This window comes from Anoplolepis gracilipes, chromosome 14, assembly GCF_047496725.1.
Source record: "Anoplolepis gracilipes chromosome 14, ASM4749672v1, whole genome shotgun sequence".
NCBI classification, from domain to species: domain Eukaryota; kingdom Metazoa; phylum Arthropoda; class Insecta; order Hymenoptera; family Formicidae; genus Anoplolepis; species Anoplolepis gracilipes.
Genome location: NC_132983.1, coordinates 1,622,403 through 1,647,280, shown reverse-complemented (window position 1 = coordinate 1,647,280; position 24,878 = coordinate 1,622,403). Strand labels below are relative to the sequence as shown.

General features: G+C 39.2%; 2 protein-coding genes across 2 annotated transcripts; both read right to left on the bottom strand.

The window, feature by feature from the left end:
* Positions 1–353: 353 nt before the first annotated feature.
* On the bottom strand, positions 354–5,982 carry LOC140673312 (aminoacylase-1). The gene is made up of 5 exons (XM_072906207.1): positions 5,705–5,982; positions 3,273–3,442; positions 2,690–3,193; positions 1,569–1,859; positions 354–971 (listed from the first exon to the last, which is right to left on the bottom strand). Exons 1-5 carry the CDS (start codon positions 5,796–5,798, stop codon positions 828–830), a joined length of 1,203 nt encoding a protein of 400 aa, XP_072762308.1. The 5' UTR covers positions 5,799–5,982; the 3' UTR covers positions 354–827.
* Positions 5,983–7,061: 1,079 nt separating this feature from the next.
* Upset (SET domain-containing protein upSET) lies at positions 7,062–23,287 on the bottom strand. Its single transcript, XM_072906198.1, has 12 exons — positions 20,898–23,287; positions 20,728–20,812; positions 20,422–20,578; positions 20,161–20,305; positions 19,948–19,995; positions 18,976–19,675; positions 18,189–18,679; positions 15,534–17,103; positions 13,815–15,419; positions 13,361–13,613; positions 13,012–13,149; positions 7,062–12,827 (listed from the first exon to the last, which is right to left on the bottom strand). The coding sequence occupies exons 1-12, from the start codon at positions 23,141–23,143 to the stop codon at positions 12,271–12,273; spliced, it is 7,995 nt and encodes a 2,664-aa protein (XP_072762299.1). The 5' UTR covers positions 23,144–23,287; the 3' UTR covers positions 7,062–12,270.
* Between the last annotated feature and the right edge of the window lie 1,591 nt (positions 23,288–24,878).

Genomic DNA, 24,878 nt, shown 5'->3' with positions numbered 1-24,878 from the left:
ATATATTTATATTCAACAATATAAAAATATTTGTTCTAAGATAACATTCATATATATATATATATATATATATATATATATATATATATATATATTTATAACTTTACTAATTTCAAGAAAATTTTCTAGATTGAGCAATATATGCATATTACTTTGGTCCCAGTAGAACGTATATTAATTATTGCACTATCATTTTCATGACTCACTTCCAATTCCAACCAAGTAAGTAAAAACTGTATGTGTGATCTTCATAATCGATGATTATCTGGCCAACCAATTTTCTACTAATATCTTGATACCACATTGGTCTTGATATTTCTTTGTCGTTCACATCATTTTCTTCCATACATCAATCTTGTCATCAATATTTCTTCGTGTCCTTCCATATTTGTTATTGGACTTGACTTGTTACTCGTGTTTCTTCAAAATAATTCTTATACTTCATATATAATTCTTCATAAATATATCTTAGACTTCATATATAATTCTTCATAAATATATCTTATACTTCATATATAATTCTTCATAAATATATCTTATAACTTCATATATAATTTTCTTTTCTTTATATTACTTGAAAATGTATCGCTTCAAAATAAATGTTCAACAATAATAAACTTTCAAAATTGCATAACTTAAATATATATAAAAATGCAATATAGATATATATTAACTTGGTATAATATTGCACGTATGATTTACGAGTTCTTAAACTCAAGAAGACTGGAACATCATTGGCAGAATTGCAGAGTGTGCTGGCATCAGCTCTATATGTCCGATTATGGCAACTTTTCAGACTTTTATAATATAATATATGGTGTGTACGTTTAAGAATTTGCAACAGCCGGTATTATTTTGATATATATTTCTATTCCTTTCAAAAATATGTCTTTGTTTAAATATTCATTGTGATCGTGAAGAAGTATCTTTGTTTTATTCATTGGTGAGAAGCAGATAGCAGGAATTCCCATCTGAAAAATAAAAATATTTAAAGTTATATTTTATGAAATAAAGATAAATCAATAAAAAGGTAAAGCAATAGCGTTCTTTAACAATCTGCATATATATTACACAATACTACACAATGCTTAATTTATTCTGATTGTTATAAATTCACAACTTAACGCTTTGATCGCACTTCATTTATTATTCTAAGTTACCATCTTTAATTTAAAGTATATAAATTAAGTATATAAAACATAAAGTATAAAATAAGATTTAAAGATAAAATAACGTACAAAAATAAAATATAAAAGAAAGACTCTTGAGAATAAAATCATAAAGTATAAATAAAAAGTATATAGAATACAGATTTAAGAAATATTGAGTGAAAAATATTTTTACAACGCTTCTTTGTAAAATTTAAATTTATTTGGTGAATAAGACTCTAGAATAAGTCTCTAAAACATAAAACGTAATAAACAGGAACAAATTTTGCAAATATGCTGATATGAGGTATCTCGTTCAAAGTGTTAAAGTCATAACGACAATGCATGTTTCATTTTTTGTATGTACTTAAAAGTAAAACGCTAAATTTTAACATAAAAAGAGCAGTTTTATATGCTTACCTCGCGCACAAAACGGCTATCTGTGCCTCCCGGAAAGATACCAATTTGCAGCTCGATACCTATTTCGTCGCAGCACTTTTTAAAAGCGACCCAGAAAGGATTAGAATTGTCAAGCTTCGTATTCTCGACTTTGGGATTTTTCTCCTCGAAGGAATAGGTTACATCTGGACCAGCTTCCTCGCACCAGCGTTGGATAGTAGCCTCGAATTCTTCGTGATCGACACTGGGCGTTACACGAATATCAAACATAGCGTTGAGTTCAGCGGGTATAACATTAACTTGAACACCACCCTGCAAAGGCACAATTAATAGATTAGATTCGAAGAATATTGAATAGATAGATAAGGGGACAAGAATTTAATAAAACTTCATATTCTGGTAGAGAATAAAATTCCAAAATAATTGTGAGTGTTTTCCATTTTTGCGATACAAGTCAACTCAAGCGTCATTCTATTTTTGCCATCACTGGTTGTTTAAAAAAGGCAGAATGCTTGTGTCGATTGCTAAATGAAAAGCATTTTGCATAAAGAAAAATAAAGGAGAATTATATTGTGATACATATATTATTATCATCATGATTGAACGCAAATGATTCAAGATACTATTAGAAGAACACATTAAAATACTCACTGTAGAATATGAATATCCCAATGGAACAGACATGTAAAATAAACAACTATCATGTAACAGCTTGAAAACTAAAGCTGATTTATTCTGATTGAGAGATTGAACGCGATTGTTTTTATTAGTAATATATAAATTCAATAGAAATTATATTCTTTATATTTGTACACTCGTGAATTTAGTACAAAATTCAATAAAGGAAAATATAATAGTTCAATACGTAATTTGTAGTTTCATTCTCAAACGTGACAAATTGATACTCTTGTATCTGTTACTAATTCATCTGATTGAGAAGAACACGATTTTTTTTTTTGATAGTAATATAAATGCAGTACAAAATATGTTCTTGATATTTGTACGCACGCGAATTTAATACAAAATGAAATGAAGGAGAATACAATAATTCAATATATAATTTGTGATTTCATTCTCAAAAGTAACGAATCGATGCTGTTGTATTTGTATGATAAAAATCACTTTACGAAATGTATACCTACCCAAATTTTCGTAAGATTGACAGATGTTACATCGCCAAGCTCGTTCTTGGGATCCTTCAGCTTTGCTTTCTCAGCTTCTCTGAATTCCATAAAACGATCGATTACGACTCTCAATTTCTCTCCAGCCGTATTGTCCAGCATAATCGAGCCGTGACCGGTATTGCCAGCGCATTTTACACGCACGTTCCAGATTGATCGCTCTCCGTTGAACATGTAAAATTGCCCCTCTGGACAGGCTACACCCTCGTCCAAGGAAAAGCCAACGTTCAGAGCTTCAAATTCTGCGGTATGTACGAAATCCTTCATCCCAAGAACACCGCCAATCTCCTCGTCCGGCACGAAGGAGACGTGAATGGTGCGCTGGCAACGTTGTCCGTTCAACTTCAATCTGCGAATCGCTTCCAAATACTGTATCCCGACGCATTTCATGTCCTGGCTACCGCGAGCGTAGATGTTACCCTGCTCGTCCATGTGAGCGCTGAACGGTGGATGGATCCATTTTTCCTACATCAATAGGGAGAGGTGAATCACGATATTGTAATCTCGTTAACTATGAAATTCACGCCAATAAAATGAAACTTACCTCAAAGACGGGTACAACGTCCATGTGACTGTTCAAGAGAATCGCCGGCTTCGACGGTTGCGTTCCTATCCATGTGAGAATTACGATTGGTTTCTCAGGATGTACATGGTAAACTTTGACTGGCAAATCCAGCGACTGCGCTTGTTTCTTTAAAAATGCCACACATGCATCTGAAAAAGATGTAGGATGTTATTCAGAGTCTTCAGAATCCAAACAGCATAACAAGAATATTTCAATAATAATTAGTTATAATTATTAAATACAATTATTTGATAATAATTATATATATTTATTTATTTATTTATTTATTGCTTATAAATTGAAGGAATTCTAATTTATCAAAACAAGTTATTTAGAAGTCTTCGCTTTGTAAATATTATTTAATTTAATTTATCATAACATCATTTAATTTAAGTCTTCACTTTGTAAATATTATTTAATTTAATTTATCATAATATCATTCAATTTAAGTCTTCGCTTTGTAAATATTATTTAAAGTGTTATCAGCCAAAACAACACAATTAAATATGTCAGAAATGTTATCTTTAACTCTCTCTTGTTATCTATGTATTATTTGTATTGTATAAATATGTGTGTGTGTGTGTATAGATACTTGGGGTGTGTAAATATATGTATATATCTTATCATAAGAATGTGTTCAAAATACATATCTATTTAACAATAAAAAAAATGAAAATGTTATGCAAATGAAAAATGCTTAGGAAAATTATTTAGTCTTCTTCAATACATTTGCAAGTCTAGCACTTGAAACTTAAGTGACTATGTTTTTCCTTTGTATAAATGAAAAATATTAGAATAACATGCAATAAAAAAAAAAAAAAACCTTTTAGAAAATTGCATAAAAAAATCTTCAAAATTTCTTATTCTCTTTCCTTGGATCTTTGAACAGAAATATCCTGGAAAATTAAGGAATTTTTATAAAGATAAAAATATATAAAAATAGATTAAAAATATATAAGCTCGATTTGTCCAGCGTGTATCGAAGTTTCATAAATTATCTCCGCAAATGCTCCCGTCGCGAGTCCAGCTCCCAATTGGCCTTCTCTCCTTCCGTGACGGTCACCCCTTATGCTCGTCAAGATCGGCATGTGTTCGCACGCATCAGGTGCACCTGCAGACTCCCTCCTGTCCGGGCGAGACCAGGACGACGAAAACGTTTACGGTCGTCCTCGGTGTCTCTCTTTCTCTTTCTCGGGAAACGCATCTGCTTCGGGAGACGAGGGTCGCGTGCCCCGGCTGCGTTCTAATTACGCTTAATTATTATCGCGATAATCACCATTACCGAAGCGGGGAATGTCTTGATCGGTGATATAGATAACGATAGTGAGCAATAGATTCCGACAACTTCTCTTATCAAAGATTAAGTAATTTGATACTCGATGACCTACATATCGCGACAACTAATACCTCTAGTAGATATTGGACTGGCAATCATTTGATAATCCCGACGAGAGATTAGATACTTGAAGTAAGTGAATAAATTAGACTTGATTGTCAATTATGCTCTATTATCTATTTTATCAGAGATGAGAGAAATGATAGACCAATTAACCGTACAATTTCGTTATCAGCAAACAGAAAATTTCCAAGGAGCATAACAGCTTCATAAATCATCCTACCATACGTGCGACGCACGAGATGAGAGCCTGTTGATTAATTATGTAAATAATTTACGCGAGATAAGCGTGTCAGAGTTTGCGATTCCAAATTCCAGGTTCGAAAAGATTGCAGGGAGAAAGGAAAAAGGAGATCCGGGAGCGTCCTCGATCTGGGTCACGTCGAGAGGCCGTCTTTATCACCGTCGTCGTCGCCGGCGTCCCGGTTGTCGCCGCGGAAAGAACGTCCGGGACCGTTCCCGGGGACGTCGCGGGATCGGCGAGTGGCCACGACCGGACGAAAGGGAATAAAAATAGAAATAACGTCGCGCGCGCAGGGTGGGGCTTGCAATGGCTGGATAGCGTCACCGACGCTATCTCCATTTTTCGCCAGCGTCCCGTCTCGTCGCGTCGCGTGATCCCGAAACGCAGCCGAGGACCGTCATCGTCGTCGACGACCCCCGGTCCCCATCGTCGATCAAGCGGGTTAATTTACTTAACGAGGAAACGCGTCGTTGAGCGCCGACCCCGTTCACGCGGACGCGACCGGCGTGGGTCTCTCTCGTTTTTCCTCCGCACTTATCTTTTCTTTTTTTTTCCCCTCCCGGTTAGATGGTACATATTACGCGCTTTCTCCAACCTTTCCATCCGCTTTTCCCTAATTTTCCATCCGGACGTACGAGACGCTCTCCGAAGTGATCTGGGTTCGCTGTTGAACGTTTTTAGACGCGCGTTGCACAAATCTGTCTATCTCACTCTCGGAACCGCAGGTTCCCAGCTATATTTCTCTGAAATTTCGCTCTCGCGATCGCTCACCGTAATTAATATTCGGCTGCACCGACGGTATCCGCAGGTACTCGCGAAAGTTCTCCACAGCTGTTTCGTCCAGTTCGGCCCGTGACGGCGACATCGTTTCAGCGATATCTATCCGCTCTCTCTTTCTCTCTCTCGGCGTGCTCTACCCTCTCTAAACCCTCGGGTCTCTCGCTGGTTATGTGCGCGTCTGGACGCCACCGTCGGTCTCGACTGTCGACTGTCACAGCAGAAGACGCCGCGTCGGGATCCGGAGTGCGGCCACGGCCGGAATATCGCGCGGCCCGAACGAACGCCGCGGCTCGGCTCTGCTCGCCCAATTGCCGCCGGTTACCGGCGCTGACGTCACAGCCGCGCGCTCGAATCGAATGCCGCGGCCTGGTAACAGGCTCCCACGCGCGATCACGTACATTACGTCGCGTCACATTGCGCCGCCGCGGCCTCGAGAACGCATGGCAACGCGCGGAAAATCACGACTTCCTCAGGATGCCTATTCGTTTCCTGGAAAAACATGAAAAGTCTGCAATTTTCAGAGATTTATCTTGTACCTGAAAAAAAATCAGGGAAAATGTTTCTCGTGGAATTTTTTAAAGGTTTCTTTGATAATTGAATGATAACAGTACTTGTCAAAAATAAGGAAAATTTCTCCTCTGTTAAACATTTTTTTTTGTTACAAAATTCAAAATATAATCCAAAATTTCAATCCTAAAACGCCAATAATATATATTTCTTATCTTTTGATATAATTTATTTTGATTATTGTGATATGCCTTGTTTTTCAAATTCCTAAAAAATAATTTTACAATCTTATCAGAAGCTATTTTTGTAATAAATACTTCAATTTTGTTCTTTTACTGCAATCTGCATTCCATCGATAAATCAAGCTTGTCTATTATGTGTGTAATATACATATCTTATCATAAATTGAGTTGTCAATTATTGTTTATCCGTTTCTAATTATTTATCAGTATCTACAAAATATTGAATACACACACATGATGCAAATTCTATACTTCAATTTTTAATAATAAAAAGGTGAAAATGTTATGCAAATGAAAACTATTTAATTTTCTTCAATAGTGAAGTGACTATGTTTTTCCTTCGTATAAGTGAAAAGAGAGAATAAGAATTAGAATAAAATAACATATAATAAAACTTAAAAAAAATTGCAACAAATCTTAAAAATATTCTCTTCACTTAAAATTTTGAACATAAATAATAAATACCTTGGAAGATCAAAGAATTTTTAGGAATTTTTTTTTAAGATTTGAGTAGAGACTTTGACCTCGGCTGAGTTTTCTCGTCTTTTTTTATTTTTCTTTTAAATAAGAAAAATGGTGCGAAGAAAGAGATCAGTCAATGAGCCTAACAATTTTTTATTTGAAGGAGATTGCCAAGAGATTTCCTTTTTTATATTTATTTATAATTGCACATGATTTAAAAATAAAACACAACTTGTAATTTTCTCTTTCAAATTTCGAAAGCACGAAAATCTCTCTCTCTCTCTCTCTGAAAATCCTTTGAAAAAATGAAATATATCTGCCAGTGATAAATCGCTCAACGTTGTAAATTACCATCCCTGATAACACGAACAGCACATACAAATGTATGTACATCCACGAAAATAAAATATAAAGTAGAATCTCATTGGTTTAATGTAATTAGCATTGATAACACGAGACAAATACTTATTGAAACGAGATAAGTTTTATCTACAACAATGATAATTCACTGCAGTGAATTATGCTTTTATATTAATAGCGTTGGTTACTATGTCACTTTGGTTTTCAATTATCCAGTCTCGATAAGCTTTATCGTATTTTAGAGCGAGACAAATATGTATTTCTTTTTGCGCTCGATTGAAAAATAAGAAATATCATCGAATAACGCTCTTGTCAAACGCACGTGGGAGGAGCGAGGATGCACACGAGTAACAGTATTAATTCGTAAAATGTATTCCGATTTATTAAATTTCACGTATGCCTAAATATGAGCTCTTTACACGTTATAATAATATATATCGTGTAGAGTTTGATATCGAAGAACTTGTTATACATTTATTATAATCGGTAGTACGTTGATTAAATTATCGTACAGTGTAATAATAGATAATAATGTAACATGGCTATAACTAGGCACATACATGTAACAGTGAATCGCAAATAAAAAAATTATGTTCTCAGCCTATTTTATAAAGTTGAATATAATAATATATAATATTAATATAATATATAATATAATAATATATATATTTATAACTGCTATGCTCTCTGTGTGTATTCTCTTATTTACAACATTGAAACGATTATCTCTAACGAGTTGCTTTATACTATCAGATACCTTTAATAACAAAGTCGCTTTTTTTTTTTTTTTGCAATCTCTCTTTATCAGAGTGTCATTATACAGATATATAGTACGAGCTATATGTAAGGAGAATTGTACAACGGACAATAAACGTATGGATTTTAGCTGCAAAGCAATCGTATCCTTGTATCTTCCGGATTTCACACGAAAGGTTAAAGAGAAAGATTAATATATATATATATATATATATATATATATATATATATATATATATATATATATATATATATATGTATGTATGTATATATATACTTAAAGTTATGTTACAAAAATATTTACATGTACACTCGGATGGCGAACATGAGCTGTACACTCTCCAACATTTCTCCCTCTGTATCTGATGTTACGCCACCCGCGGCAATTTATAACTTACATTAGTACACACACGTTTCTTTTTTCTTTTATTATTACAAAATATCGGCTAAAGTACAAAGTAAACACCAAATGCCAAAAATATGTTTGTTTACATTTTGAAATCGCAGCCGAACGCAATATAAAAAGGGCTCTCCCTCTCTTCTGCTCCTTTTCCTTCTTCTTCTTTCATTTTGCTTCTCACAGGAGAACCGTACATATATGCGCTCAGGAGAATTCCGTTGAAATACTTTCGCAGAGAATACATAAATACATATTATAACTTAATTTCTTTTCCCCTCCCTCTTTACATTTTAATCACAGATCTCTAAACTTTGATATTTGCTTAAGAACCGATGATTGAAATCGCGCGATTTGCTTCTTCTTTCGTACATGTTTTGCATTTTTGTTCAGGTGGAATCTTGATCGCGAATTACGTAACAGATGCGATCCATACGGTCAGAAAATGCCCTAGATATTTTCACCTTTCTATGTCTTTACAAGTAAAAATTTTCCGTAGTAATATTATTCTTCTAGTTTTTGTAATAACGTTTCAAGTCAAATTCAAATCAAAATTTTTCTGAGCTTTCACAGAGACACGTGGACCGCAGCTAAAGTTACATATTTGCGACCAAAGGACTGTGTAAATTAAAAAAAGTGAGAAAATTTTCAAATGATTAAAAAAATAAAAATATTGTTATTTGAATAATAAATTAAGATATATATTTACTTTTCTCTGCCAATGATCTTTCTTTGTCTCTCGTTTGCTAAATATAAGTTCACAATGCCTCCTCTGTCTCTTTGAATTGATTCTAATTAATCGCGAGGTACCTTTGAGCACCTTTGTAACACCGGCTATAATTTTTACGAGAGTCTCTCTAAGATTGTACCGCCTCTAACGTTGTACTATAATTAGTCAGCGAGCGACGTGTGTTCACGTTTCTACTGCTGCGGATATAATGAATAACTATGACGATTGTTACAGTGATAGCAGCAAAATCTTAAATATATCGCAAGGATTATCTCTAGCGAGAGAAATATTCGTCGTTGTTTTCTTTTATATAATAATATTCACCATCGCTCGCTCTCTTGCAAGTGTCTGTGACCGAAAATACAATAAACAATACGTTATTTTAATACAAACAGAGAAAAATTAACTTACGAATTAAAGAAATGCGAAACTTGGCTTCTCCTCGCTTCCAACAAGTGATAACATACTAATGTACACTACATAATAATTACGCACCGCTAAAATCCGAAATTCTTTTTTTCATATATATTTTATGTATATATATATGTATATATATATATGTATGTATGTATATATATAATAATTTTAATTACACATATAAAGTACAATATATATATATATATAATTTCAATTACACTCGTGTACACCGGGTCGATGTTGGAACTAGAAGATTGGTAGAATGTAGTTTCAAGTTTAAAAGCGATCGTTTGTCGTCATTTGTGATTACGATTCAGTTATAAATATCTTAACGATATCGCGCAAAATCAATGGGCCCGCAGTTTTTCACGCAAAAAAGAAAAAAAATACACACATTTTCACTAACAATAGTATTTTTTTTTCTTGAACTAAATAAGAAAAAGAATTTTTTTTCTAGTTACAAAATAGCCTAATTTTCTCTCTTTTTCTAAATTCTTTTTCTGCATTTAATTTATCGCAATTTATCTCTCTATATTTTTTTAATACACTTTTTCTTTTATCGCTTAGTAAGTTTTGTACTTGAATGAATGTTGAGTGTGAGCGAATAGAGATGATTGATTTATTAAAAAAAGAAAAAAAAAAAAAAAAAAAAGAATCCATAAGTAAAACATTTCGCTTTTTTTCGCTATTTTTTTAACTAAAAATATATTCCGCATCACTTAAAGCATCAACGAGAAACAAAATGCATAGTCACATTGTACAATTTATAATAGTAACCGTCTATAATATCTCTTTACAACATTAATCGGTCCCGATATAAGTGGATTTAAAGATAAATAATAATGTATTTAAATAAAATAAAATATGTTAAAAGAAAGAAAACGTTGCTTGTATCGATAACGCGTCACCCTGCGTATGAAAAAATAAACAAATTAGCGTGACTTACAAATTTCCAAAATAGAACTCAAGCTCTTAAATTTCAACATTTAATCTTTATTATAAATAATCTATCATTTTACAGTGAAATATAAAATATAGAGAATTCCACGTCCCTTTTTTGCCTTTCCTACATCAAAAATCTGCACAACATAGTATCGTCTTGCTTATCTATTAGAATAATTTGTGTTGAGATTAGAGAGTAATTGCCTTTCTACGGACTAGTCTAAATGTAGCTTCGTTAAATATATATATATAACTTCATATATTGTTAATATTATGCAATTTTTATACATACACACACACATATATATATATATATATATATATATATTTATATATATGTATATATGTGCATATAAATATACAGAGATAAGTTGAATGATGCAGGATGTGCACACTGTATGTAATGATAACTGTTCTTAAAAAGGATATATCGCGATAACCGAAATGTCGATCCTATTCGCGCCTCCAACTTTAATCTTATCAAAATTGTGTTTTTGTGTGTGTGTGTGTGTATGTGTATAGACTACGCTGACTATATATAAACATTTTAGGGCACCGCATTTCGCCGGTATAAAAAGTGTACGCCGTTCTTATAGAATACACTTTTGGCCGTCAAAGAGAGTTACCGGATACTCTAGATATATGCTACTTAAAATGCGCGTCGCTATATATCCTCGAAATATGCTCAGCTTATCACCTTTAGGCCACCGCGCGAATTCCGTGGAATATTTTGAGAGAAGAACCATCAAATTAACGTCTATTGATTAAACTTTTTAAATATGTGCGCGACGATTCTAGAAGCGATCGGCGGCAAACTAAACTCCGCGGAGTTTCTCCTCCGCCTAATTATTTAGCGAAACTCTCGGAATTCCCTACATATACGCGCATTATTTTTACGCCTCTGTCCTTCCTTCATACACACGCGAAATGATACACATGTATATGTATATATATATATATATACACATATATATATATATATATATACATATACAGGGTGTCCCCGAATTGGCGGATTAACTCTCGTGGGTAGATAGAGCGTGTTAAACTGAAGAAAAAAATCTTATATTATTTTGTTAAATTCGCATAATTAATGAGATATAAATTAATAAAAATTGGCCAATCCGTGCCAGTATAAGCGCGCGGCACGAAGAAACCTCCCAGTTGTTACTTGGTGCTAGTTGGTTGCCAGTTGTTAGTTGATACTAGGCGCGCCGCAAGATATAAACGCAGAGCGCACTGTACATGTCTCTTTCAGTACGCCCTTTGTACGTCCTTTGTAGAGCGCTTCGCCTACTGTCTCGCCGCGCGCCTAGTATCAAGTAATAAGTAGGAGACTTCTTCGCGCCGCACGCTTATCCTGGCACGTATTGGCCGATCTTTATTAATTTATATCTCATTAATTATTGCGAATTTAGCAAAATGATATAAGATTTTTCTCTTCAGTTTAACACGCTCTATCTACCCACGAGAGTTGATCCGCCAATTCGGGGACACCCTGTATACACACACACATATATATATATATATATATATATATATATTACAGCAAGTGAGAACGTCAACTGTCAGCGTTGAAAATATTTAGCACGAATTTGTATTTTTCCTTTTCTGAGAAAAAAACAATCGTGGAAACAGGAGAGTGCAAGCGGGTTCGACGGCTCGCAAAAGACATCACTCCCGAACGTGAAATGATATAAATTTGGATAAACTTGGCTTAAACAATCCTACCCTTGTCTGTCGGTTACGATCTCGGCGGTGCTGGATGATTGAAAAATGGTTTTTGCGACTGTCCCGAGGATGCGACGGAAGGGTACACTTGGTTGCCCGGTGGCGGTGGCGTCGTCGACGAGAACTTGGGCACTGTCGTTGCCGCGGTCGCCGTCGACGCCGTCGACGCCGCTGTCGCCGTTGACGTCGCCGTCGCCGCCGACGGCGGCGGCGGCGGCACGAATTGCGGCGGTGGATACGGATTGGAACCCGGTGGCGCTTGGGCCGCTTGAGGTACCAAAAATTGCTGTTGCACTTGTTTGCTGGCAGCTCCACCCGCTTGCGATGGCACAGCGGTGCCGTATATCGGTTGTTGAGTCGTGGTGGTCTGCGGGGGTATCACAAAGTTCGGATACTGCACCGAACCGGGTTTGCTCTGGAACTGGGGATAGTGAATGGACGCGGAGCCGGGTGGTGGTATATACGGTTGAGGTGGTAGTTGTTGCAATCCAGGGTATCCCGGCGATGTGCTGGGGACCAGATTCGGAGGCGGAGATTTGTGCGCCTTCAGTATCGCCTCAGCTGTCAAACCTAAAATCCAGAGAAATAATAGAATTAATACAAGAACTAGTTTAATTTTACAATAACATTGTCATCAGTTTTTTCAAAGGTTGCGAAATAGAAATTCCCTAAATCCTTCTCTATTATTATATTCTCTTTTAATCGCATATACACATATTTTTTTAAATATGCTGAATTATAACTCGATGCGTACCATGCTTACGAGCTCTCTCCTCTTCGTCGTCACTGAGAAACAATCCGAATTCGCGTTTTAATCGCTCGGTGAGATTTTCTCGTTGACGTTCTACTAGAGTCGGGGCCGCGGACCAACCAATCGTACCCTCCTCTCCACCTGATTCGAATATTAATCCATTTAATCGCGTTAACGTAAAAGCAGGAGAATACCATGGGAATTTATAATAATCGTGATTGTATATTTTAGATGTAAAAATTTTTGCGAGAAATGTTACCTAATCCTGTAAAAATCATTTATATACTCTCTCTCTCTCTCCTTCTCTTTATCGATTAATAAAGCTTGCATGCTGGATAAGTATTTGGATTACCTTTCTTTTCATCGTTTTCATTAGTGGCGTTTGGGAAGAGCGTTAACGTGGTAGCACCAGGTAAATCCAGCGCAGCTGATGCTTTGGTACCCTCCTCGTCAGAACTGAGCGAAGAGGTGCCGCTGCTGGTGCTATCCGATCTACCTCGCGCTCCGCTTTTGTCCGCAGTGGAATCGTCCTTCGATGATTCCGGTTCGGCTCCGGTCCCTCCGGACGATTGTTGCTTGCGTTTGCGATATTCCGATATGGATAACTGGACAAGGAAATGGAAACATTTTCTTATAACATGCTCGTCATTTTTTATCACGGATGAACCATCAATTTAAAAAGGCAAAAGTAAGGATGAAGCGAGCCAAGAAACTTATTTAGTTTTACACACAAAAAATATATAAATATAAAATTTTGGGACACACTACCGTCTTAGCAACATAAAAAAATCTTACTACAGTCCTACCGTTCTAACCTTGCGCTTGACAGGAGGAAGAGCGTCCGGTTTAAAGGCCGGCGGTGCAGGCATGTTATTGGGTACAACGGTCCTCGGATCTTTCAATCGTTTTATTTCCTTGGGTTTGGTTTCCTCCTCCTTGACAGGAGCCTCTTCTGGCTTCGGGGCTTCTTGGGTCGTGGCCGAGTCTTGTACCGTGTCTAGGCTACGTTCAGGGGAGATGTCTGATTTTGGTTGAGCTACTTGCGACGCGCTAATCTCGTTATGAATGTCATTTTTTATTACTTCAGGCTCGTCCAGTTTTGCTTCCAAGAGTTCGCGCAACGCGGTCGACAGCATCGACTTCTCCTCGCCGTTCGTCGATTCTTTCTCTGTGTTCAGATTTATTGTGGACTCTATAATGGCCGCATCAAAGTCCATCTTAGGCGTTTTCGGCGTGACCGTCGGATCCTTCTTGCGAATGCGTTCGCTCAACGGCGGAATCGAGTGGAAGATCTTGGGAGGATCCGAGACAGACTCCGCGTTCGAAGAGGCCGATTCGAAAATAGACTCCTCGGACAAAGCGGTGAAGACGGACGATTGTTCCGTCTTAGAGACCTCCTTCGAAACCTCCTCGTTTGTATCCTCCTTAATCGACTCTTTCGCGTCATCTTTGGGAATCTGTTCCAATTTGATATTGGGCTTAGTGTCCAGTTCGTTGAAAGGCGTCTCTTCGCGTTTGATATCGAACAACTTAAAAGACGATTCGCAGTACTTGTCGTCGTCTAGGTCCTTATCCTCCGAATCCGAATCCTCCTTTGAACTCTCCATCAATCCCTCTATTCCGTCCATGCTCTTGTCCTTCTCCGAACTTGTGTCAATCTTCTCTTGGTAATCATTGCCGTCGTCGCCCGTGATCTTTTTCATTTGCGCCTCGACGTCGAATTCGTCGATGGACGCGTTATCGTCCGATTTTTCGGCAACGATCTCTTCACATTTTACGGCGGCCTCGGGCGATTTATTCTCGCTATCGGATTTCTTATGTTCGTTACTGGCAACGTTCAATGCGATTTCGTCGATGCCGCCAAACTCCAGCTGCAACTCGGCCACTCGTTGCTCCAAAATTTCATCAGGTTCCATGGGAGACGGATATCCCTCTATCTCGGTGTGCGATATTTTCTGATGGATTATCTCGACTGTACCTTGTCCCTCCTTCTTCAAGAAAGGTTCCTTTTTCAAATTTAAATCGCTGAATGATACTCCACGACTCTCGACGACTTTTTGAATCTTTGCAAATATTTTCGGATCTAATGAACTGTAATTACATTCGGTTTTTATATCACTTTTCTCCCACTTTGAGAAAACTTTCTCTTCCTTTATCGCAGCATTTTCTGTATCCATTACGGGGGAGATTTCTCTTTTAACGATATCTGGGCATTCCGTTTTTTCTTCATGTATGTAAAATTCCATTTGAGGAAAAGGATCAATTGAGAGTTTCTTTCGAACGATCGATTCGTCGGAATCTATTGATCTATCATCAGTTTTAATCTCTTCTTTTACACATTTTGACTCGTATTGCCCTTCGTCATTCTGTTCTACATCCAAAGGCGACGGCGCGCGTTCCACGTAGTCATCCTGAAAAAACAGTAAAGCATTGACCCTATTAAAAAATGTTGAATCATATTACACGTTAGACGCATTAGAATATTACAATATTCAAACGCTGAAATATGCTGCTGCAGGACTTACCTCAGTGGGACATAGTGATCTACTATTAGACGCTGCCTCCGTCGGTAGAAGCATAGTCGGGGTTGTGGGTGGGGTATAATTTTCCGACGATAGACTCTCCCGTGCTATTCTTCGCTTCTTGGGCGGTGCCACTGTTTCGCTGAGCGACGGCGGGCTCTCAGGCCGGCTGTTGGGCGAATCACATTCCTCCGAGATTGCCTGACGTAACCACCGCTTCTTTGCTGAGCCCGTGGGACAACCACCGCTGCCACCGTTGTTGTTATTGCCAGAAGCAGCAGCAGCCTGTTGTTGCTGTCTACGCTGCGGCGGAGAGTCGCATATACCGCTAACCGAATTGGCAGCTTGCACCAGAGTGGCCAGACTCTTGGCCGCGTAACTCTGTGAGAGAAATTCTGCCGTTGGATCTGTTGCCGGTAACGATGGAAAGTGTCTGCCGCACAACGGATTCATGGAATTTTGCAAGGTCGGCGCTGACGGTAGAGCAGGTAGCGGTGATCCTTGGGGTATATTGGCCTGTGGCGGATCGGGTGACTCCTTCAGCCATTCGTTCATCAACACCTTCTTCGTTTTCGGGAACTTGAAACCTGGCGCCAGTGGACCGACCGCCGCGGCCACCAATAAACAGGCGGATGACAACGGGGTGGATGGCGTGGAACTTTGCGAGCTACTGCTGGCCCCGCTGTCACAGGTAGGACTCTTGACAGGAGTGGGTTGTTGCAGCGGTGGCGAACTCGGAGGACCCGGAGCGTTAGAATTCGCCAGGGCCAGTAGTAAACCAGCCGCTGTGGGAATTCCACTATGGTGACCACCGGACGACGGTCCGATACTGCTCGCACTTTCTCCCAACGTGACCGTGGCGTTCTTGGCTGGCGTATGTAAGTGCGACGAATAGGGAACTTCTCGGCTGGGTGGTCGACCCAGTAAAGGCGGCGACTGCATAGAATTGCTCTCGTCTCCGGAGGACACGTCGGACTCGGCCGAATTCAATCTCGTTCTTCGACTATTACTCTGCGATTGAGACGTGCTCGTCGTCCTCGCCCGACCTTTTCTCCTCTTCCGCCGAAGCGGCCTATCCGAGTTTGTCTGTTTACCACTCTTGGATGACTGTCCTGTCGTCGGGTTGTTATCCTCATTGTCGCTGTGCGTGCCGCTAGATTCTTTTCGTTGCGCGTTTCTCGCTTGTACCTCCTGCCTCCTCTGTTCCGCCTTTTCCATCCTCTCAATGGCCTTCATGATCGCCTCCAACTTCCTCTCCTCCCGCGTCATCTTCTTTTTATCTTTTTTCGTTTCTGGCGTCGCTACCGATTGACTCAAACCAGGTGACGTTTGAGGTTGCACGTTTGTTACGGTCGTGGTAGGTTCCTCTTTGGAGACTTGACGAGTTGTCGAGACGGTAACCGTGGTCGTAACGGTTTTCCTCGGTGTCGTGACAGTCACCGTCGACGGTGCAGATGACGTCACGGTCGAAGTGACTTGCTGCGTGACACTCGTAGTAGGAACTGCCGCCGGCACGGGATCGGTTTCCTCGCAGACGGTGTTTCTCCTACCTCGCCGCCTCCGTTCTCTGCCACTGTGCACATGACAAAAAAATACATACATGAAATATACATACATATATATAGTGACTGGCAAAAATAAAAAGCCACTTCATAAGACTGTTTTATAAAGATAAAAAAATATGTGACATTTTTTATAACTAAAATTAAAAGTTTATTTGTTAATTAAAGATTTTTAATTAAAAAGAATTCAATTTTTATAACTAAATTAATTTTAGAACTAAATTTTTATAATTAATTTTTTTATAATTAAAATTAAAAGTTTATTTATTAATTAAAGATTTTTAATTAAAAACAATTCAATTTTCTATTTAATACTATTTCAAAAAGGTCATGTATCCATTATTTTTGACAAGATTTCCTATTCCTGTATGAAAACTGTCTAATCGGCTTCTTTTCAAAAAATGACAAGTGTTTGAGCTTGGAGAAACACGGAGAAGAGCTTCAAGATTGTCATATTCAGAAAATTAGTGAAGGAAATATTATGGTCTGAAGACATTTCTCACGAGCAGGAAATCTTGTCAAAAATGATGGGCTTATGACGGCAGATGTCTATATCGAAATAATTAATTAAAATTTAGGAAAGTTTTTGCTGAAGCTCGGTCTAGAAGATAATTTAAGTTTCCAGCAAAGAAAAGTCAAGCTTTTTCCGTTGCTGTCGAATCTAATAGCTCGATAACTTCCACAGTTTCCAGATTTAAATTTAATCGAAAATGTATGAGCGATTCTAGATAATAAGATTGACAAATGTGGAATAACTAAAAAGAATTCTTATTTTGAACCAGTTTATCTAGCATAGAAGAATCTGAACAATATTTGTAAAATTTAATTGAAAGTACAATATACCAAGAAGATTTCAGAAAGTTATTAAAGTTAAAAAAATCATTAACTGTTAATTATTTTAATTCATAATTTCAAGAAACAATATTAGAATAATATTCTTTTAAAAGCCTTTGATAAATTTTTAATTTTAGTTATAAAAAATGTGTAATATATATTTTTTTTTCTTTATGAAACAAATCTTATAGATAAGGTGACTCTTTATTTTTGCCAGTTATTCGATCTTATTACTATTTACATTATTATTGTGCCAACTTACTCGGCATTTTCGACAAGAGCACCGTTGCTACCTCTTCTGTTTAGTTGCTGGTTCGCCGCATTGGCGATCTGACACTCCCGTGGATTGTTACACGCGCACACGACAGGTAGTGCGGGCGAGGAACCAGGATTGGGTGACAGTAATAGGTCGTGTTGCTCATGCTTGATCGTTATCTCGGCGTTCTTCTCGATCGCGCAGGTCGTCACGATGTAAAGATGCAGCGTGCCTTTCTCGATGCAATGCTTCACCTCGGCGTTCGGCTTGCAGCTACGTCGCACGAACCTCGCGTCGTTCCCGTACGTCCGCGTGTCCACGCACACCTCGGTGCCGTCACGTGGCAGACGATAAAAGAAGACAAACGGTCCCGGTCGCTGAGCGTGTTGTCTACCACCCTGCGGATGCTGCGACCGATGCTGCGTACTCAGCATATACTTGCCACGTAGTTCCACGACGGGAGTGTTTGGCGGGAGGTACATCGTCGCCACTAGAAACTGCGTCACAAAGAATGATGTTTTAGTACACACTTTAACATACGTTTTCACACATAAGGCAAGCATGAGCAGTAGATTAGGTGCACTGTATTTTCTATCTCATTCTGAAATTCAAAAAATGATTGAGATGAATAATTGTAATGAATATTACTAGCAAATAATATTGAAAAAGGGAAGAAGATAATAATTGGATATAAAATAAAATAAAATAATAATCTAAAAATTCTTATAAGAATTTCTCGCACAGTTTTTTTTCTACTTTCTCTCTCTTCTTTCGTTTAAGATATAATACTTACTCTGAGATTATTACTGTGCACGTTGAGCCTGCATTTGCCGGTGGCGATGACATTCATGTTAGTCTGTCTGAGATCGCTATGGGTGCCATTAACTTTAATGCTGGATATCCTGGCACGTAATTCGGGACTGTAATGATTCGTGACGGCCTCCTCGTATCTCTCGATCCACTGTCTGAGGGGTGTCATGTTGGTACCCCAGGCGTCTTGTACATCCTCCTCCTTATCCTCGAGGCTCATTCTCCTCTTGGCCTTGCGTTTCCCGGGTCCTCGCTTCGGTGTCGCGTTTTCCTTTTTGCGGACTGCGCTCGATTGTCGAGCATGCGAGTCTCTTCTCTGGCGTTTCGCGACGTTGTTGTTGTTGTTGTTATTATTCAATCTTCGCACCTGAGCGGACTGAGTCGGCGCATCGGACTTGCCGCGCCGCGGAATCTGCGAAGACGGCTGCTGCTGTTGCTGCTGCTGCTGCGGTAGAGAGCGTTTTTTCTGGACTGTAGCGTTCACCGAGCCAACGTCCGTGTCCGCTGAGCTGGTGGACGATGTGTCGGACGACGTGTCCGAATTGAGCAGCTCCTCGCGCTTGCGCATTTGCAGAGCGCGGGCTCGCTGTCTGTCCACTCGTCGAGGTCGACATCTCTCGCAGAGATACTCGTCAGGAATGTTCGAACGGTCTATGCCCATGCAATCGACATGCTGCCATACTCTGTAATGGAGATTGAAGTAAGTTTTCAATGAATTATCTCTCTTTATCATCTATAAAGTTATCATTTGCTTTGCAGCCAATTAATTTCATTTATATATGATAAACTGATGATGATTTCTAATATAAATTTCTAATATAGATGTACAGAGAGAATATATAAACATTTTTTTATAGATTAAAGTAGACAAAGTGAGAATATACAAAATTTTTTTCTACATTTTCTGTTCTCTAATCTATATTTTATACTAATATTGAAAATACTAGTGACTTACAAGCATCGATCGCAACAAATCATGTATCCATCGTCATGTTCAAAGTCGCTAAAATCATATAGATAATTATATCATAATATAATATCATATCAATAAATATCAAATTATGATATCCATTTATTTTTATAAGCTAGCAAAAATATACATCTATAAGTCTGGCATAAATATACATCGTATCACATGATGTATGCTTAAGAACGAGCGTTTACTTACCAGATGCATCTGGTGACACTGTCTTCGTCGTCCCCTTCGCCTTCGGGTGCCGTTTCAGTTTCCTCGCCTTCCGGTTCCGCTTCCCGTCCCGCTTCGCTACTAATCGTGCTGGCGGCGTCATCCTCCGTATTGGTATTGCTCACAACTTTAAAATAAGTAACATTTATATCATTAATTTCATTATATTAACAGGAAGGAAAATATCGTAAACAGCTCATGCTTCCTTTAGTGTAATGTTGTAATGATATACAAAAGTATTACCGGGACCAAATATATAAGGATGTTGAGAGGTGGCTGTGGAACTGCCGGCTCCGTTAATTGGTTGCTGCTTCGGATGAGGCGGTGATGATGGAGGCGGTGGCGGAGTTCGCGGCGGTGGTGCTCCGTAATTATGGTCTTGAAGAACAAACTGAAGACACTGCAATTAAAACAGTATATCATGTAATCAAGGATATTTTTTTAAGTCGAGCAATATGTAACATTATCTAAAAAACATACAAATAGATATTAGTTCATAGAACTTTCTAAACCAAGAATTGAATATTCTTTGGCGTATAAATTTTGTACCTCGTAAGGAAGTGGCATTCTTCTCACTGGCGATTTACGGGCACTTTGTTCGTCTTCTTTGGAAATTCGTAACTCGGTTTCGTTTCTACAAGAGAAGGAAAAATATTGTTAGTACAAGGACGATTAAAATTGCCAGCACTTAACATGAACAAAAAGATGCTTGAACTTACTTGATTTCAATGAGGTCTTTACGAAGTTCTGTCATGGTCGAGGATACCGGCAGGAGGGTCTTTATCTGTCCGGACTGTTGCCTGATCTGCTGGGTATATTGCGGCGTCATGATTAGTTGCTTCTGCTGTATTACTTGTGGTTGGATCTTGATCGGTGAGTTCTTGTGCGCAGCCATTACGTTGGGTGATGCGACTGCAGTTGTTTGCTGCAATAAGGTCTTGATACACCCTCCCTTTTGCGCAATCTGTATCGCGGTCGGGTTCTGAGTCTTCGTCAACGCCGTCACGTTTGTGTTCAACGAGGTTTTAATACCGCTGCCACCAACTTTCTGGGCGTGATTCCTCTGTACGGGTTTCTGCGGCGGAATAGTCTTGATGCAGCCGGGTTGTTTCTGCGGAGCGTTCTGCGGACTGATTACATTCTGTTGTTGTTGCTGTTGCTGCTGCTGTGTTACAATCTTCATAGGTTGAGGAGGATTATTACTTCTCTGTACTACGGACTGTTGAATGGCATTATTTTGGGAGTTTGCAGTAACCTTGACGGGATTCACCAATTTTTGGGAAACGCCCTTCAAGCCTGCCGTAGATTGCGAAGCCTGTGGCGTCTGACCCTTTGATATTCCTACCCTCATCATCATCTGTTGCAACGGCTGTTGTTGCTGTTGAACCTTTGAATTTATCACAGCATGAGTCCTTTGATTATTCGGTATGGTCGCTACCACTTTTTGATGCATGTTAGTAATACTGTGACTTCTTTGAATCTGTAGATTATTTGTGTTCGTCGGCTGTTGTAACTTTTGCATTACCGATTGTTGCTGCGAAGTTTGTACGATTTGCTGCTGCAATTGCGTCATAGATTGCACCTGCGATTGCTTGTTACCAAGTACGTTTGAATTTTGCGGTGGTATTTTGGAGATGTTTGGCACGCTGTTGCTCTTGCAGACATTACTCATTGTAGTTGGTACCTGACTAGTGTTTAATATCGTCTGAGATTTTTGCAGCCCGGTCACCGCCGATTGAGATCTCTGATGAGGTGCCTGCACCTGCTGCTGGCTAACTGTAGGTTGCTGCTGTCCCGGACAGGGCGTCTGAATCTTTTGAATATTGGGACAGCTAGACTTTGAAACGTTGTTTAGCTGTTGTGCGGTCAACTGTTGCTGCTGTCTAGCCATCGCCAAATGAGTCTTCTGAGGCCCCTGTAATTTTTGTTGTTGTTGTGTCTTATGATTTGGATGATGGCCGCTGCTCAATAGCTGCGATGAAACTTTCTGATTATTACAGACAGACTTTTGCGCGTTGACAGATTGCGTCGTCTTTTGTATTATCGGATTACCCTGCTGAATCTTTTGTGAATTCGCGGTCGCCTGGTTGTTCACTGCCAATTGATTGACTTGACTGGTTAACATCTGCGATTTTTGCAGGTTTTGTGTCCTGGACAGAGAGTTGTTACGTTGCGCGGTTCCGGCAGCAGACTGGGTAGTATTGGTCATATTCGTTACGGGTTTTCCCTTTTGTGCAGACTGGCTGGTTGTTATAACACTCGAAGATGCCGTTTTCATTTGTATCCTTTGGAGATTCGTTGCCGCCATCGTAGCTATGGTCTTCACGGCCGTGGCGGTACCTACAATGTGTTGTTGAACGGAGACGGGATGGAATTTGGGATGTAATGTAGCCTGTACATTGCTCGCTACTAATGAAGACTGAGTCGATACAGGAGAGGTGTTGAGAATGGCCAACGGAACAGGTTGCGCCTGGTTGGACGACAACGGTAGCTTTTGCGAGATGACACGTGTCGTTAATACTTGCGTAGTGTTGGTTTGCGAACCGGCAATCATTTTCTGCACCTGTTCCCTGGCACCTTTGGCGACCGGATAGGTGACCACCGGCTTGACCGTCGTAAGAGCAGACGCAGTAGCGGCTGTTGCCGTGGATTGCTGTTGCTGATTGCTCGTCGCCTCCAGACACTGTAACAATTGCGACTTGCCGCCACAAGCAGCCGCGGCGACGTCATCACTGCTCGCAATCATCACAGTGTTCCCCGTCGAGGTGCTATTGGTATCATGGGCGATTGCTACAGGTTCCTGGGACCGCCATATTTCCCGGGCAAACAGCAACGTTGGCGGTTGCCCTTCGCCGCTCTTTGTTACGTTCTCCACCACTGACGTCGTAGCCTCCACATCCACATCTAGCTTCAAAACGAAGCTCATGGTGGTCTCGGCGGCTTCCTGCCCGTATTCCTCCTCCATTTCTGAGGACGCAGATTTGGTCGTTCCAATCGCTGCCGGAACGGCAGCTTGCACAACTTCATCATCATTGTTTGCCGCCGCTGCGTTCTCGTTGCTGCGATTGTCACCGCCGGCTAACGGAGACACTGGGGGAGGTGGGCCAGGCCCTGGGGACACTTGCTCCCCACTGCCAGCTGTTCCACCCCCCGATAACTTGATTACCGACGGGGTCGACGTTTTGGTAGCCTTGCGAGAGCACGCCAAGTGGAAACTCGCGAGCGAGTTGCGCGATCGGTCCAGGTACAATTGGCTATCGTCCTCGCACGGTCTTGTCCTTACCAAGTCTAGTTCTCGATTTGGCTATTTGAGGACTGTGGACCATACGCTGCAACAAACAAAAATCAGAACCAATCATTGAGTCTGTAAATAAGCTGAGCTTTGCAGTTTGTTAATTTTATTTTTCGGATCTTAATTAAAGGATTAAATATGTGTTTCAAGATTTAAATAAAATATTCTAATATTGGATTTTTTAATTTATTTGTCAGTCTATGAATAAAAAGAATACTTTTAGAATATTTCTTTCTTAGTTATGAAGAAAAAAAAATATATATTTTTTAATAAAGGTTCACCCCAGGTTCTTTAATTTCACTCAAGACCTAAAATCATGGGGGGATCGAATTTCACCGGAAGTTTTCTAAGCTCGTCGATCAACGACGACGGGTCGCCGGTTCCAAGAGGGCTTGACAATAATGCTGCAACGATACTCTCTTTCAAAGTCGATACTGCCCCCCCCCCTTCCCTTTCATAATCAACATGAGGTCCGAGAAAGACGGAAATGCGCGCGAGAGATCTTCGCGGGAGCGCAAATTTCGAACAACTTTCTCGACAATTACGCCACGCATGTTCGCGAGCTGTTTGCTCGATCATTGATCACCATTGCGGGCGTCAACTTTTATGTCTTGTCTATCTTCTTGGTCCCTAATAAAGAAGGTTGTCAGGATTTTATCGATTCATTTGGAAAAAAAAAAAATTACATAATCTTAAAAACATCGAATCTCTCTCAAGGGGGCACCCGCAGTTGGAAAAAAAGCTCTTTTTGGGGAATTTTTTCTGTCGAAACTATTGTGTCATTTATTCTAAAACTTCTACACGGTATCAAGCAACATTAAAACTATATTTCAGAATTTTTTTACGGAAGAATATTCAAAAAAAAAAAAAAAAAAACTCTCCACTTTATGGACATTGATAGAACGATTTTTTTGGGATCAAAAAAATAATCGTTTGAATTTTGACTTTAAACCGCCGGCATTTTGTGAAAGATATGAATGTTCAAAAAAAACTTCGATTAAGCACTGGATAAACTAACATACTAACTAAATTTCTTGGGTTTGTTCATATCAGATAATCTTACTCGGAGCTGGAGTGGTCACCGCAAACAAACTTTTAGAAGTGCCTCTTCGAGATTGCTCGTCACTTGGACGCTATGGGACATTCTTCCACGAAAAAATTCTGAAATATAGTCTTAATGTTGTTTGATACCATGTAGAAGTTTTAGAATAAATGACACAATAGTTTCGACGGAAAAAATTCCCCCCGAAAAAGCTTTTTTTCCGACACGCAACTCCGCGGGTACCCCCTTAATCGCGATATTCTTCCAAGGTATTTCGCCGCAAGTGTACTCGAAACACTGCATTAATTTGACCTTGGGACATAAGTCGCGGCCGATATGCAAGAGAGGAAAGACGAATGACGTGCG